This window comes from Sus scrofa, chromosome 1 (assembly GCF_054392235.1).
Source record: "Sus scrofa isolate SSC_HxYL_T2T_F1_AM1 chromosome 1, Sscrofa_HxYL_maternal_Yorkshire_Landrace_v2.0, whole genome shotgun sequence".
Classification (NCBI taxonomy): domain Eukaryota; kingdom Metazoa; phylum Chordata; class Mammalia; order Artiodactyla; family Suidae; genus Sus; species Sus scrofa.
This window is the reverse complement of record NC_139383.1, coordinates 621,582-636,862: the sequence shown is the minus strand read 5'-3', so window position 1 is coordinate 636,862 and position 15,281 is coordinate 621,582. Positions and strand designations below refer to the sequence as shown.

At 54.3% G+C, this 15,281-nt stretch overlaps 1 protein-coding gene across 50 annotated transcripts in view; it reads right to left on the bottom strand.

The window, feature by feature from the left end:
* WDR27 (WD repeat domain 27) overlaps positions 1-15,281 on the bottom strand; it is a 182,151-nt gene that overhangs the window by 146,170 nt on the left and 20,700 nt on the right. For 30 of the 50 annotated variants that reach the window (XR_014843064.1, XR_014843096.1, XR_014843004.1 and 27 more), the window contains exons 5-13: positions 13,925-14,047; positions 12,695-12,746; positions 11,478-11,548; positions 10,178-10,286; positions 6,174-6,255; positions 5,200-5,291; positions 4,286-4,353; positions 3,934-4,055; positions 3,188-3,270 (exon numbers count right to left, since the gene is read on the bottom strand). Coding sequence is in view for 35 of the 50 variants with exons in the window: in XM_085021132.1 (XP_084877258.1) it covers positions 3,188-3,270; positions 3,934-4,055; positions 4,286-4,353; positions 5,200-5,291; positions 6,174-6,255; positions 10,178-10,286; positions 11,478-11,548; positions 12,695-12,746; positions 13,925-14,047 (802 nt within the window). In the remaining 15 variants the exon portion in view is untranslated. Of the gene's footprint in view, positions 1-993; positions 1,407-3,187; positions 3,271-3,933; positions 4,056-4,285; positions 4,354-5,199; positions 5,292-6,173; positions 6,256-10,177; positions 10,287-11,477; positions 11,549-12,694; positions 12,747-13,924; positions 14,048-15,281 lie in introns of those variants that run through there. The other 20 variants (XR_014843126.1, XR_014843133.1, XR_014843122.1 and 17 more) reach the window with 4 other exon arrangements.

The window sequence follows — 15,281 nt, the reverse complement described above, 5'->3', positions numbered from 1 at the left end:
TAATTAAGAAAATGATTCAAAAAGACTTTCATGTTGCCCAACAAGATGAAGTTACTTAATGCCAATGAACTTAAATACGGTTAAAACGGTAAATTTGATGTTATTTCTCTGCTACCACAACAAAAAAATACAGACAAGAGGCATGTAAAGAGATGCACGCTACCACATATAACCAGATGCACAGCAAGGATTTACCGCACACACAGGACGTGATATTCCCCACCTCCCATAAACCATAATGGAGGAGAGCCCAAGGGAAGAATATGGACAAACTCACACGCGCAAGACGGACACACTCGGCTGCGCACCCGAAATTCACACAAAATTGTAAATACTTCGATTAAGAAACAAAAAAAGTGTGAGTTCCTGTCGTGGCTCTGCAGGTTAAGAATGACTAGTATCCACGAAGATGCAGGTTCAATCCCTGGCCTCGCTCAGTGGGTTAGGCATCCAGGGTTACTGTGAGCTGTGGTGTAGGTCACAGCGCGGCTTGGATTTGGTGTTGCTGTGGCTGCGGGGCAGGCCAGCAGCTGCAGCTCCAACTCAACCCCAGCCTGGGAACTTCCATATGCTGCAGGTGTGGCTCTAAAGATAAAAATTTTTTAAAAATGAAAAAAGAAATAAGAAATAAATGAACAGAAACTGTTTTTTAAAGAACATGAAAAACAGACTCCCTAACCCTATGAATAAAGCACAAGATCACATTACATACCGAGGTCATTTGCCATAATGACCCTTCAGGAATCTAAACTCTCTGCGGGAGCTGCTGTTTGAAGGGTGGAGCTCACTCCCGTTTCTTATGCCATATGCTGCAGTGGGTATTCAGACGGACCCTCCCGCAGAAAAAAACAAAATTATACATGAACAATATTTTTTAATTTTCGTAAAAGGCGCACAGCCATGATGACAAAGGAGGGTGAACTGAAGTGGGGGCTCAGGGCACCGGGGTCTCCTCTGAGCCGCCCCCCATCCCGGGCACCTCTGCTCTCACAGTCCCCTCCCACATGGGCCCAGGCACGTGCCCCAGGACCTGTGCTCAGTCCATCTTGCCCAGCACTGCATCCCTGAACCCATCACACCTCCGCCAGGGCCTCCGCCAAGCGTGGGAGAGATCGTGCCTCACGGGCCTCATCCCGCAACCTCACGGCTGTGTGAACACGGGACCCAGGCTCGCCTCCCCCCTGGACTGCAGGCTCCGGAGACAGCAGGGCTCTGGTCCATCCTGCCCAAGGGCATCCTTACCCCGGGAACGGTGCCCTGCACGTGAGACAGCCCGCGACAATGTGCTGAGTAAGCGGATGTGTGCACAGCGTGATGTGAGATTTCGCCGGGAAGTGCGGTTCCATGTGTGATGCGACACACGCTGCTGTGGTGTTTGGTGGGTGTGGAACAGCGTGGCGTGGGATCTGCGGTGTGAAGTGACACAGGGCAACGTTCTATGTGATGTGCTGTGTGACGTCAGGGGATGAGCCCCGGGATGTGCGGGACCTCACGTGATGTGGTGTGTGGCGTGACGTGGTAAGCGGTACAGGCGTGCCGGGACAGCCAGCGTGACATGACACGACATTCGACGGGACGTGGCATGCCGAGGCAAGACACCTCATGATGGGAGATGAAGAGGGCCTTCTGGGGACGGCGGCCGAGAAAGCACAGCAGGGAAATGTGGGAGACGGACAGGAACGACAAATGGCTTAGGAGGACCTGGGGATCAGACAAACGCAGGCGATGAGAAGCGAAGGGCCGAGCAGGGCCAAGGCTGGTCCCTGTGCCCACGTTGGACCAAATGCCGTTCGGCACCCAAGCCAGGAAAGAGACGGGCGCGGCTCAGAGGAGAAGAAGGGTGGGCAGGCGGGGAGGTCGAGATTTCATTAGGAGACAGAAACATTAGGAAAAAATAGATTTACCACCAGAACAAAATATTTTAAAATTTGTACTGAGGAGTTCCCCTCATGGTTCAGCAGAAACAAATCCGACTAGGAACCACGAGGTCGGGGGTTCGATCCCTGGCCTCGCTCAATGGGTTAAGGATCGGGCGTTGCTGTGGCTCTGGCGGAGGCCGGCAACTGCAGCTCCAAGTGGACCCCTAGCCTGGGAACCTCCATGTGCCGTGGCTGCGGCCCTAAAAAGCAAACAAACAAACAAAGACTTTCGTCCAGCCTGAGTCGCAGCTCCAGTGAGGGACCGAAAGGCTGACCCTCCAGGCCCCGAGTGTCGCTCAGGAGGGAAGCCTGTCCTGAAGGCAAGGACTCAGGGCTGCTGGCGTCACCCACACCAAAGCGGCCGTGAGGGCGGGCCTGCCCGAGAAAAAGTCCAAGAGAAGAGGCGGGGACGGTCTGTGCCCAGAGCCACGGGACCAGACGTGATGGCCAGGCTGCACCGGGGGCAGAGAGACGGAGGCCCGGAGGCCAGGGAGGGAACGAGAGGGGCGCTGATCCGCCACGACCACCGTTTACCTACAGGCCAGTGAGAGGTGTGATAAGACTGACTACAGCTTTGGGTTGGCTACTGAAGGGAATAAAAGTCATTACCAATGACTCTTACAGTAAAAATAGGTGGACTATAATGAAATCTACTCTCTTAAAATAGAAGTTAATCGTAAAAATAATTTCCTTATAAAAAGCAACATGTAGGCTTTTTGGATGCTGTTTAGAATAAAACAATGAGAAAACATTTTGAAAGAGGAACCATGTACTACGGCCTGGCTGATACAAGACACCCGAGAAGCAGGCTGGGGTGACAGGACGCACAGGGACGGGTAAGGAAGCGTCCACGTGCTTGGGCCATGCACGCTCAAGGGTGCAGAAGAAAAACAGCATCGCGTTTGGATTTGGCTTTAAAATTAAAACGCTGCTGCGAAGAGCAGCAAGAACAAGCTCTTCTCACAATCTCTAATCCCTGAGTGTCCGCCAGTGCCAGCGCCGTGCCGGCCACCAGAGAAACCACCCGGCGTTTTGACGGTTCTGAATTGCTGCAATTATACCCAGCTCAGGAGAAGGTCTGGCACATCCCCCCACCACAAACCGTGTGAAAACCTGCGAGAGCCAGAGAGAGGAAGGAGCCGAGGAGGAGGCGCCGGCGTTTCACCTCGACAAACGTGAATTCGCCAAGCGACAGAGCAAAGCTGAACACACATCCCTCGGAGAAGGGACGGGCCCGCGTTCTGTATTTCAGAGAATGTTATACTAACCAGATTGTTTCTGAGGAGCCAGCTTAGCACTTGTTTCTTCAACGGGTCCAAAATACAGGGGAGAGGTCGATGAGACACCGGAGCTAAAATAAAACCACAGAACTGAACCATGAGAACAAACTTACATGACGGCGCTGCTTCAGGGAAACGTGCCTCTTAAAGAGTCACGAATGATGAATTCCTGCACCGCAGATGTGCAACGGGCAGGGAGGGAACGCTTACCCTTCTAAGAAATGAAGTTACAGGCATATTTTTCTTGTTACAGTCGTGCCTGCGGCATATAGAAGTTTCAGGGCCAGGGGTCGAATCGGAGCTACAGCTGAGGCCTCTGCCACAGCCGCAGCAACACCTGGATCTGAGCCGCATCTGTGACCTACGCCGCAGCTTGTGGCAAAGCCGGATCCTTGACCCACTGAGCAAGGTCAGGGATCAAACCCACATCCTCACAGAGACAACACTGGGTCCTTAACCCACTGAGCCACAATGGGAACTCCCTGAATTTCTATCCTTAAGAAAAGGGCTGTCGTAAAATCTATATCCTATCCTGAAATAATGTTCCACATGGAAATAAACTACCCGTCGCTGTGTTTTAAGCAAGAGAGAAGCAGCAATGTGAGCAGTAAATTCTCCCAACGGGGTTCAGTCTGGAGTTTACGAAACTTTCCTTCTAGGCCTAAGGTGAAAAGGCGACTAAATCCTCCCACCTGCTGCGCACACATGCACACATCCTTCCTGGAAGGCCGTACCTGGGCAGCACAGACAGACGGGCCCCCACGCCGGGGTGCGGCTGCGACCTCAGCAGGGCGGCCAGGTCCACCTCCAGCAGGGCGATCTTCTTCCCAAACAAGGCCGAGAGCAGGCAGAAGGCCTGCACAGGACAGGGCAGCAGACTCGGTGACCCGCCGCGCTGGGGACACGGCTTCCCGAGGCCAGACCTGCTCGGGTCTGCTCCGGCCGCCCGGCTTGCCGGGAGGTGGCTGCAGCACCCTGTGATTCGCCGACCTCCCACACAGACCTCCCAGCAAGCCTGTCACCGTGACAACGCGGGGAGGCCAGGGCAGACTGTGGAGAGGGGCGCGCTGCAGGGTCACCACCCACCTTACGACCGCAGGGTCTGCTCATCATCGCACACGATCCGGCAACTTGAATGCTGAGGCTCCCGAACTCTGAATTCCAGCCAAGAGAACAGACAAGAAGGTGTGGGGGTGCGGGTGGGAACCAAGGGCCGTCTCCCGGGTGCCCGCTGCGCATGCCCAAGCTGGGGGCGGGGACCTGAGGACGAGCGGACTGGCCCTGCCTCTGAGCAGCTCAGGGGCTGGGGAGGGGGGGAGCCTCCAAATGCAAATACGCGACATGGCTGTGAAATGCCAGGCAGGACAGCGGTGGGGGACAAGGCAGAGCCAGGGCCAGGGGACACTGGGCTGGGCCTGAAAGGACAGACAGCAGGAAGGGGAGGCAGGCATCGGTGCTGAGGCCAGCAGGGGTTTGGAGAGGCAAGGAAAGTCACAGGCACACAGGTGACAAGGGAGGTGTGGCTCCCACAGGAGGTAAGGCACCACCTGGGCTCCATCCCAAAGCAGCCGGGGCCCCTGGAGAGCGCAGAGCAGGCGGGCAGGTGCCAGTCACTGTCCCCGCAGCTCAGCTCAGCGTACAGAGTGACAGAACCTGAAGACAGCAGGAGGGGCGAGGGGACCACGAGTTCAACCTGACGGGCGTGAGGGCGCCCAGGCACCGCCAAGGCTGCGGTGGGAACACGGACAGAGTCCTCGATGTGGCCTTGGCCGAGCCCCCAGAGCACTGAGGGGGGTGATGCACACGGAGAGAGAGGACAGGGGCCAGGATGGGAGGGGAGGCTGCATCCATGCGAGGCCAGGCTGTGACCCAGGTGAGAGCCTGTGACCCTAGGGACCAGAGCGTCTCGTCCTCAAACTCAAATGCCAGGCTTCCTGCACTAAAACTGTTACCCCAAATGGCAGACGAAACTACTAAAGTTACTTGAATGTCGGTCTTACCCTTGAAATGTAAAACAGCCTCCAATTCAAAGTTTGCCAAGTTAAATATGAATAAACCAGCCGAGCTTCCAATCCACAAGCAGCTGGCGTTCCTGGAAGAAAGACTAAGATTAAAAGGAAAGAAGAAAACTCGGCAGAGCTCCTCTCCCTCAGCTTCAGCTCCCCAGCACCAAGGGCTACACTGCTTCTCCACACGGGAGGAGCAGGTGACACAGGACCTGAGAAACCTGACGCCAATTGCTGGGAGGCCACGTTAAGTCCTGAGCAGAAGTGGGGTCACTGCTCCCTGAGGAACAGTGGGGACACAAGGCCTCAGACCCTCTGGGCAGCTCAGGCACAAGCCAAGTACTGCTCCCACCCTGTTCCCCCCTCCCCCCCCCAGTGCAGACCAGGCAGGACGCCTGTGCAGAGACACGGCTGACCGGCCTGCAAACACAGCGGGGCTGCAGCCGCACCAGCAGCCTCCTTGAGTCTCCCAGCCCCGCAGGACCAGAGGCTGGTCCTCAGTCCTCTCCAGAGCTCTCCATGCTCTGTGCAGAGCAGAGGAGAATGGACTCAAACCACAGTCATTTCATCAGAATTACACGGTGGCTTCCTAGCCTTGCTGATCATTTAAAATATTTCTATCAAACACAGATAGATCAAATTACTTCGGGGTCAAGTTTAAATGTATGATACAGGGCACATGTGGGGCAAGGTTTAGAATGAGTTATGATCTCGTTGACCCTTTGCCCTGATACAGAAGCCAAGATGTCGTTAGACTTGGGTCGAGAACATTTGTAATCATCTCCTTTCTATTATTAAACTGACTCAAAAATAACCGGCCAAGACTACCAACCTTAACCTTTAAAATATGCAATCCTAAGAGCACTTACAGTTATTGCTACTCAACAGACAAAAACACTCTGGCTTTGTTTTCATCATTCTAGGCAGCTTTCCGCACACACGGCCTTGGTGGAGCAGGTGGTACTTACAGTTCACACTCACAGGGGGCCAGGCTCAGCACAGGAAGTGTCTCTTCGACCTCTTCCTTAGTGGGAGGAAGCTGGCTGTCTTCTAGGAAAAGAGTTACGATAATCTGAGATCTGACATTCAAACAATTCGTCAAGGCGAGGGCTAGGCGCCGACCCTGCCGCGGGCAATGCTCCGTTGCTGTGCTAACCCGGATGCAAGCCCTGGCGCAGCCGGGCTCCTGCATTATAAAGCTCAGTATGAGAAGTAAAAGCGAGACCCTGGATCGGGGGCCCTGTAGGGAGAGACGGAGTGGCAAGGAGAGAGCCACACGGTCTACTCAGAGTTTAACTGGGATTTAAAGTGGGGGTGGAGCTCCCGTCGTGGCTCAGTGGTTGATGAACCCGACTAGGAACCATGAGGTTTCAGGTTCGATCCCTGGCCTTGCTCAGGGGGTTGAGGATCCGGCGTTGCCCTGAGCTGTGGTGTGTAGGTCACAGACACAGCTCGGGTCCCTTGTTGCTGTCACTGTAGCTTAGGTCAGCAACTCCAGCTCCGATTCGACCCCTAGCCTGGGAACCTCCAAATGCCATGGATGCAGCCCTAAAAATATAAAAAGGCAAGAAATAAAATAAAATAAAAATAGTGGGGGTAAGGCTTACTCGGTAATAAATAGGTATTTACACATGAAATAATGAAAGCCAAGATAGAAACATTAGGAAAAAATAGATTTACCACCAGAACAAAATATTTTAAAATTTGTATTGAGGAGTTCCCATCATGGCTCAGCGGAAACAAATCTGACTGGCATCCATGAGGACACGGGTTCTATCCCTGGCCTCACTCAGTGGGTTAAGGATCCAGCGTTGCCGGGAGCTGTGGGATAGGTCGCAGACATGGTTCAGATCTCGAGTTGCTGTGCCTGTGGTGTCGGCCGGCAGCTACAGCTCTGATTCAACCACTAGCCTGGGAACTTCCATATGTCAGGGGTGTGGCCCTAAAAAGACAAAAAATAAAATAAAATAAATTAAGTTAAAATAATAATAAAATAAAATAAAATTTGTATGGAAACACAAAAGACCTCGAGTAGCCAAAGCTACACTGAAAGGAAAAAAGGGACCTGGAGGAATGAGGCTCCCTGACCCCAAGTCCATGACACAGCTACGGTCAGCAGCGCGGTACCGGCACAAAGCCAGACATCCAGATCAATGGAGCAAGAGAGAAAGCCCAGAAAGAAACCCAAGCACCTCTGGCCAACCATGGTCAACTAACCCATGACAAGTACCTGCGGTCAACTAAACTATGACAAAGGAGCAAGAGCATACAGTGGAGGAAAGAGAGTCTCAATAAGTGGTGCTTGGAAAACTGGACAACGGCATGTAAGAGAATGAAATGAGAACGCTGTCTAACACCATCCGCAAAAATAAACTCGAAATGGCTCAAGGACCTAAATGGAAGCCCAGATACTACAAAACTCCTGGGGGAAACAGGCCGAATGTCCTTGGACATAAATCACAGCGACATCCTGTCGGATCCGCCTCCTAGAATAACGACAGTAGAGACACAAGTAAACCAATGGGACCTAAGGAAACGCAAAATCCTCTGCACAGTAAAGGAACCATCAAAAGAATGAAAAGACAGCCCACAGAGCGGGAGAAAACCTTTGCAAATGAGTCAGCCGACAAAGGTTCAGTCTCCAAAATACACAAACAACTCAGACAACTCGACAACAAAGAAACAAACAACCCAACCGAAAAATGGGCAGAAGACCTGAACAGACATTTCTCCAAAGAAGATGTGCAGAGGGCCCACAGGCACATGGAAAAACGCTCAACATCCCTGATTATGAGAGAAATGCACATCAAAACTACCCTGACATACCACCTCTCACCAGTCAGAATGGCCACCATCGACAAACGACAAATGCTGGAGAGGGTGTGGAGAAAAAGGAACCCTCCTGCACCGCCGGTGGGAATGTAAATTGGTACAAGCACTGTTGAGAACAGGATGGAGGCTCCTCAGAAAACTCAATATAGAGCGACCATGGGACCCAGCAGTCCCCCTCCTGGGCATATATCCAGACAAAACTTTTGTTGAAAAAGACACATGCACCCCTATATTCACTGCAGCACTATTCACAATCGCCAAGACATGGAAACAACCTAAATGTCCAGACAGATGAGTGGATTAAGAAGATGCAGTACCTATACATAATGGAATACTACTCAGCCATAAAAAAGAACAAAATAATGCCATTTACAGCAACATGGATGGAACTAGAGACTCTCATGCCAAGTGAAGTAAGTCAGAAAGAGAAAAAAAGGTACCATGTGATATCACTTACATGTGGAGTCTAAAATATGGCACAAGTGATCTCTCTACGGAACAGAAACGGGTCATGAACATGGACCGCAGACTCGGGTTCGCCAGGAAGGAGAGGCAGGGAGTGGGATGGGCTGGGAGTCTGGGGTCAGTAGATGCAAACGACTGCCTTTGCAGTGCACAGGCGATGAGGTCCTGCTGTGCAGCACAGGGAACTCTACCCAGTCACTTGCGATGGAACATGATGGAAGATGATGTGAGCAAAAGAATGTAAACATTTGTATAATGCGGTCACTTTGCTGAACAGCAGAAATTGATAGAACATTGCAAATCTACTCTACTAAAAATTTTTTAATTTTTTTTAAAAGATCTATTGGATAATGGCAACTTCTGACCTACTTTAAAAAGAAAAAGCTTAAAACCACTTATTTAAAAGAAGACTACAAACTAACGGAGAGAACACCAGTGATGCTAAACCTGAAGCGAGGCAGAGCAGTGGCGTACCTGCGGTAGCCTGAAAATGAAAGGACTGCATTTGCCCTCGAAAAAGTCATGAGCAAGATTTAACTGCAAAATCAGCAGTTTTCCAGCTTCGTCAGCTCCTTCAGGACGGCGCAGATACTGGGGACCTGCTGACGGAGGACGGACATGGCTCCGAGCAGGGAGAAGGGGCAGCGCCGCCAGGTGGGATGAGTGGGCTGGGCAAGAAAAGCCATGGCCCCCGGGGCCCCTGCCAGACAGCAAAGAGGCTGGACACGGGGCCCTCTGCTCAGCGATGTGAGCTTCGCCCCTCATGCCCCCAGACCCTGATAGAGACGGAGTGGGACAGTCACACGGTGGCTGTAGAAGTCCCAGCGGGGACCACAGAGAGAGGAGGACACCTAGGGGAATTTGGGAGCCCCTGGACGTTAATGACGGCTCAAGAAAGCCGTCAGATCATCTTAGAAGGAAGCAGCCTTGCTTAACTATAAAGCTACAAATAAAAGCACGAGCTCTGCCTCAGGTCACCACGTGAAAGATGCAGTGCAGCCTGCGCTCGAGTCCAGCAGGACAACGGTCCTTAGGACCAAGGACCGGAGTTTGGGGGACGATGACATTCCGAGGGGGACAGCTTCACTAGACGGAAACCCGAGACGAGTCTACATATCTGAGCATCTGCTACCGCCCTTCCGCGGATGGGAACAAGCACCCTGACAGCCCTGGTCTGACCTCACAGGGTCCACGACGCTCTCACCAGATGCGAAGGAGGAGCTGGTGATGTCGGCCTGCCGTGGACTCCAAGACGAGGACGAGGACGAGGCCGTCTCGTCCCCTCCCCACGTTCCTTGGGGGATAAACTGCAGCCCGCCTGACCCTCGGGGCAGAGCCTCCATGCCTGCCCGCTGGCATCTCTCACAAGCATCTTATCTGAATGAATCTACTGCTTGCCTGGCGCTTTGTCTCCTGCTGAATTCCTTCTGCACTGAGACCCAGAGAACCTGGACCTCAGCAAGTCCAGACACTGGGTGAGTGATTTTAACTTAAAAACTGTTGGTTTAAGTCCCAAATTTGGTTTTGGCTGGATTCGAGTCCTGGCACATGGGTTCAAGTCCCAATCTGGGTTCAGGCTGGGATCGAGTCCTGGTCAGCTTCAGTCCCAGGACCCTGGCTTCTCCCCCTCCCCCTCCCCCCCCACACAGGCTAAGGGAGGGTCTGGGGCCATCACCTGGGCAGCTGCTCAGCTTCCTGGTGGAGAAAGTGTCCCTCTGTTTCCTTAGGTCAACTCGAGTCACAAGGCGGTAATGGTGACCTTCAGCCAAACTGAACACCCAAAGCTGGGACAGCAAGAAGCCGAGAGGTGAGGTGAGAGCAGGAAGCCACAGAGCTGGGGGGCGGCCCATGCGGCCTCAGACGCACCCCCCCCGCCCCGTGCTCTTCTTTGGCCTCTGACCCCATCTCCCCTTGCTCGCTCCCCAAACCGAGACGAGACCCCTCCGGGGCACCCCTGACTCCGGGGGCAGACCCAGCCCCCAGCCCCTCCCAGCAACACTGAGAACACAGCTGACGCATCCCCGGGTGCCAAGCTCAACTCTTGTCAAAAAGGAAAACTTATCTCAGCTTCAAAAACATCCCCCTGACCCCGTAACTTATAACAAGAGACAGGCACTTGGTCGTGGACCCGCCCGGCAGTGGCTAAAACCCCTGAAGTTTCCTGCAGAGGGTGGCAGGGTGTCATTGGTCATGTCAACGAGGGGACTTCTGGAACCCTCAGGTCACGCCAGGATGGGCCACCCTCTCTGGGGAGGGTGGGGCTGCAGAGGGAGCTCAGCCCCCGTGGCCAGGGGTCTCAGCCTCACGCCTGAGCAGCGGGCTGCCCTAAAAATGCCAAAGCTTCCAGGTGGGTGAACCCATCCTCCCGGGACGGTCACGGCCCCACTCCACTGTGCTGGGGACCCCAGACCCCCGTGGGGCCCTTCATCCAGCTGCCCGTCTGACCTGGGGAAGGGGTCGTGGGAACACCGTCGCAGCCCAGTCACATGGGCCGTGGGGGGACGACCTGCCATCGGCCTCCCAGGGGCAGCCCGTCTGGGGCCTGAGCCCCACCCATCCCGGGCAGATGGGTGAGAACGGGGTAAATGGCAGGACCCCTGGTGTCGTGGTGAATGGCTCCCTGGGGGTCCCCACTGCTGGGGACAGAGGCCTCCGAAGTGGAAATGAGGGACTCGTGGGAGGAAGATGGGGGGCTATCTCCTAACACGGCAGCCTTCCCAGACTCCAGCACAAAGGAGACACGCACCCCAGCTTTGAGAAGTAACCCTGACTTGCCCACCTAAAACCTAGTCTAGAAAGATCAACTATCTTCGCATTTCTCCAAACGTATCGAGCTGCCACCCCCAGCCGGCCACAGGCCCAGTTTGCTCCTGGAGCTTCTCCAGAGCCCTGGGCGCGGGGACGGGCCCCAGCAGAGACCCCGAAGCCGTCGTGGAACCGAGCCCTCCTGCACACGCTCGCAGGGTGGCCCTCACCTGGCCGTCCGCACTGCCGGCCACCAGCTGCTGGCTGCCCGGGTCCAGGACGAGACTCAGGAGAGAGGAGGCTGCGGACACAGTTTACACTGAGAACGATCGGCTTCCGTCGAGCATTCCGCTCCATCACAGTGGAGCTACTCCAAAAGCAGCCGGTACCTGGAGGTAGAACAGGCTCCGAGGCCCCAAGTGGGAAGAGCACCAGTGCCCAGGAAGCCGTAAACAGGCCCCAGAGCAAAGATGCGAGCAGAGGCTCAGGGTGAACACACGATGAAACCAGGGTCTTTCTTTACTGCCGCCTAGGAGGTCACTTCATTTAAAATTTATTCTGAATCTAGGAGTTCCCGTCGTGGTGCAGGGTAACGAACCTGACCAGTATCCAGGAGGACGAGGGTTCAATCCCTGGCCTCGCTCAGTGGGTTAAGGACCCAGGGTTGCTGTGAGCTGAGGTGTAGGTCTCGGATGCGGCTCAGCTCCCACGTTGCTGTGGCTGTGGTGTGGGTTGGCAGCTGCAACTCCGATCTGACCCCCAGTCTGGGAGCTTCCATGTGCCGAGGGGGCAGCTCTAAAAACAAAACAACAACAAAAAACTTATTCTGAATCTAAACTGTCAAGAATTTAAAAGGAGGGAGTTTCCGCTGTGGCTCAGTAGGTTAAGGATCCGACTAGCATTCATGAGGATGGGGGTTTCACCCCTGGCCTTTCCCAGTGGGTTAAGGATCCAGCGTTGCCTCGAGCTGCAGTGTAGGCCACAGACACGGCTCAGATCTGGTATTTGCTGTGGCTGTGGCAAAGGCCAGCAGCTGCAGCTCCAATTCAGCCCCTAGCCTAGGAACTTCCATATGCTGCTGGTGTGACCCTAAAAAGAAAAAAAAAAAGAATTTAAAAGAAGAATTAAGATAAACGAATATTTAAAAACACAGCCGTTCCTAAATAAACTTTATACATGACATCAAAATCAAGTTTACAATTGCTTTCTTATCACTCAGGTAAATTCCACATAGTTAATTTCAGAAAATAACTCCAGCGTAATTCCAAGAAATATGCTCTATGCTTGTGAGTGACAAATGTATTCCAGTTGTTAAGATATCACCAACAAGTTAATTTTCTAAGGAAGCCCCCTCGAATGCCACAGCTCGGCTCACAGGTTTATATACGCACAAGGACATGGGGTTACACACAGCCTACGAACGGGAAACACCTAAGAGCCAAGTTACCTGTCAACACTGATGAGCTGTGTATGAGCGATCCCTTTCGGCGGTCCCAAACCTTTAGACAGACACATGCTTCTTAGAAAAAGTGAAAATGTTGCCATTATTGCTACAGCTTGAACTAATACTTCTACCAAATTACAAATTAACTGATGTGAATGGTATCTAAAGGAGAAAACAGTGAGCAAATACTAAAACTACAGAAACACACTAAAAGATATAGAAGCACATAGGAAATAAACATTTCCAGAAATAACAGCCTATGGGTTTGGAAGACCCAGGACAGGCAAGATGCTGTCTCCCGCCCTTCATCAGCACTGCCAGACAGGCGCAGAGACTGAGAATTTCTACCCCGACCAGACAGGGCCAGTTGCTCTGCCGCCCACCAGTCACCCAGCGACACACCAGGGACCCACCAGTCACCCGGCGACACACCAGGGACCCACCAGTCACCTGGCGACACACCAGGGACCCACCAGTTACCCACTGACTCCCCAGTTACCCAGCGGCAGGTACACTCTCCCGTTTTCCAAACATCAACTCCAATTCTCACTGCCCCTTGAGGAGCCGGAGGCCATCATTCCCACCTTACAGATGAGAAAGGGAGGCAGAGGGTCCATCGGTCAGCAGCCACTGCTAAGCGACGGACGGGGCTGGGGTTCTGGCCCCACAGCCGGCTCCAGAGCAGAGGAAGCGCCCATTGCTCAAGTCAGTTTTACCAGGCAGAAATTTCAAGGTGACAATGGAAGTATTTTTACAATCTCTCCATCCCCCACCATAGACGCCCGTTAATTTCCCTCAATTTTTCTTCAATCACACGGGACAGTGTCCTCTCTTTGTCAGATAATAATCACAAGGAACGGACTTGGATGCGTTCTGGGTTCTTTTCTTATTAAGCCCGATTCAGTTCTGCTACTGAAAATGGCTCTTCTGCTGGGCCGCTGGGAAACCCCACGGAGGTGCATGCAGGTGCCAGCCCCCCCAAGGCCTGGAGTCGGGGAGGCGGGCCCACAGCCGACCCAAGCCCACTGGCGCGCTGGGTCACAGGCAGGTGCTGAGAGCAGCACACCAGGCTTCCCACGGCCGCCCGTGACCCCGCCAAAGCCACAGGCTCAAGGGCAGACAGTCGCTGTCCACGAGTTCAGCCGAAACAGTCACACGTGCGGCAATGACCAAAGCCAGAAGGACAGCACAAAGCATCCATACACGAGGTGGCTCGGCTGGCCCGCCCCGTACCTTAAAGCTTCTGTCCGCGGACGCCGAGATGATGATATGCGTCTGCCAGGGACAAAACTCAGCCGCAGTCACCGGGCCCCGGTGACGGCCCAGCTCGACTAGTGCACGCCGGCTCTGGGAGAACTGGGGGAGGGAGGCCAGTTACTGAGGGTTCCGGCAGCTGCCCTTGCTAAGAAGTAGCTGGCATCCCACGGGGAATCCTTTCTGCTCCAATAAATTCTGCTTTACACAAGCCCAATGCGAAACCTAGAGGCGGAGCCTCAGGTGGCTGAGCTGAGGGAGACACAGCGACTGCAGAAGACAGACTAGCCAGGGCCAAACTCGCCATCGCCCCGAAGCAGGGCTTGCAGGGCCCCCCCACCTGCCACCATCAAGTCGGCACCGCGGCTGCCAGGACCGCCAGGACAGCCCGCAGGGGCCACGCCACCTCCACCGCCCTCCCCCCCGAGCCCCTCCTTGGGCAGATGCGCCGCGGGGACAGCAGCGCAGGGAGGAGAGCTGGGGTGGCGAGGGCACCCCGCCCCCGGCAGACATCCCTGTGGGGGTGCAGGCAGCCAATCGGCCAGGAGCGCTGCCCCCCGGGACCGCCCCCCCCAGGGACAAGCACACAGGCACAGAGAGGCTGAGCGCATCAGCAGACACCATCCAACACGAGGAGACCTCCTCTGCCAACGGAACCCAAAGTCACCGCAGACGCCGCGCAGGACACGAGCCGGGGCCGCCGTCAGCAGACGATGAAAGCAAAAGACGACGTGCGCCAGGACAGGGATTCCCAGGAACGAGCGTTCTGCTCCCTCCGGCGTCTGGAAGACAGACCTAGGGGTGGTCTGCTAACAACAGCACAGCCTCAGCGATGCTTTGTTTCCTTTCGGAGCTCCCGTCGCGGCGCAGTGGTTACGGCGTCCGACTGGGAACCATGAGGTCGCGGGTTCGGTCCCTGGCCTGGCTCAGTGGGTGAAGGATCCGGCGTGGCCGTGAGCTGTGGTGTAGGTTGCAGACGCGGCTCGGATCCCACATTGCTGTGGCTCTGGTGCAGGCCGGTGGCTGTGGCTCCAGTTTGACCCCTAGCCTAGGAACCTCCATATGCCGTGGTAGCGGCCCAAAGAAATAGCAAAAAAAAAAAAAAAACACTGTGTTTCCTTTTGATATTTTATGGCTATATTTTACAGTTAAAACGGACCTTTACCAAAAAGTGTTCAGTCTTCATTTAAAGTCAAAACAAACGTCGTACTTGGTACTTGTTCAAGCCAAGGATTCTGGTCCGGGCACGTGGCTTCATCACGCCTCCCGGCAGCCCCGCCGAGCGGTTCAGCCTGGCCGTGTCCCTCCCCTTGGGAGCCAGTGCTCGGAGCAGCAG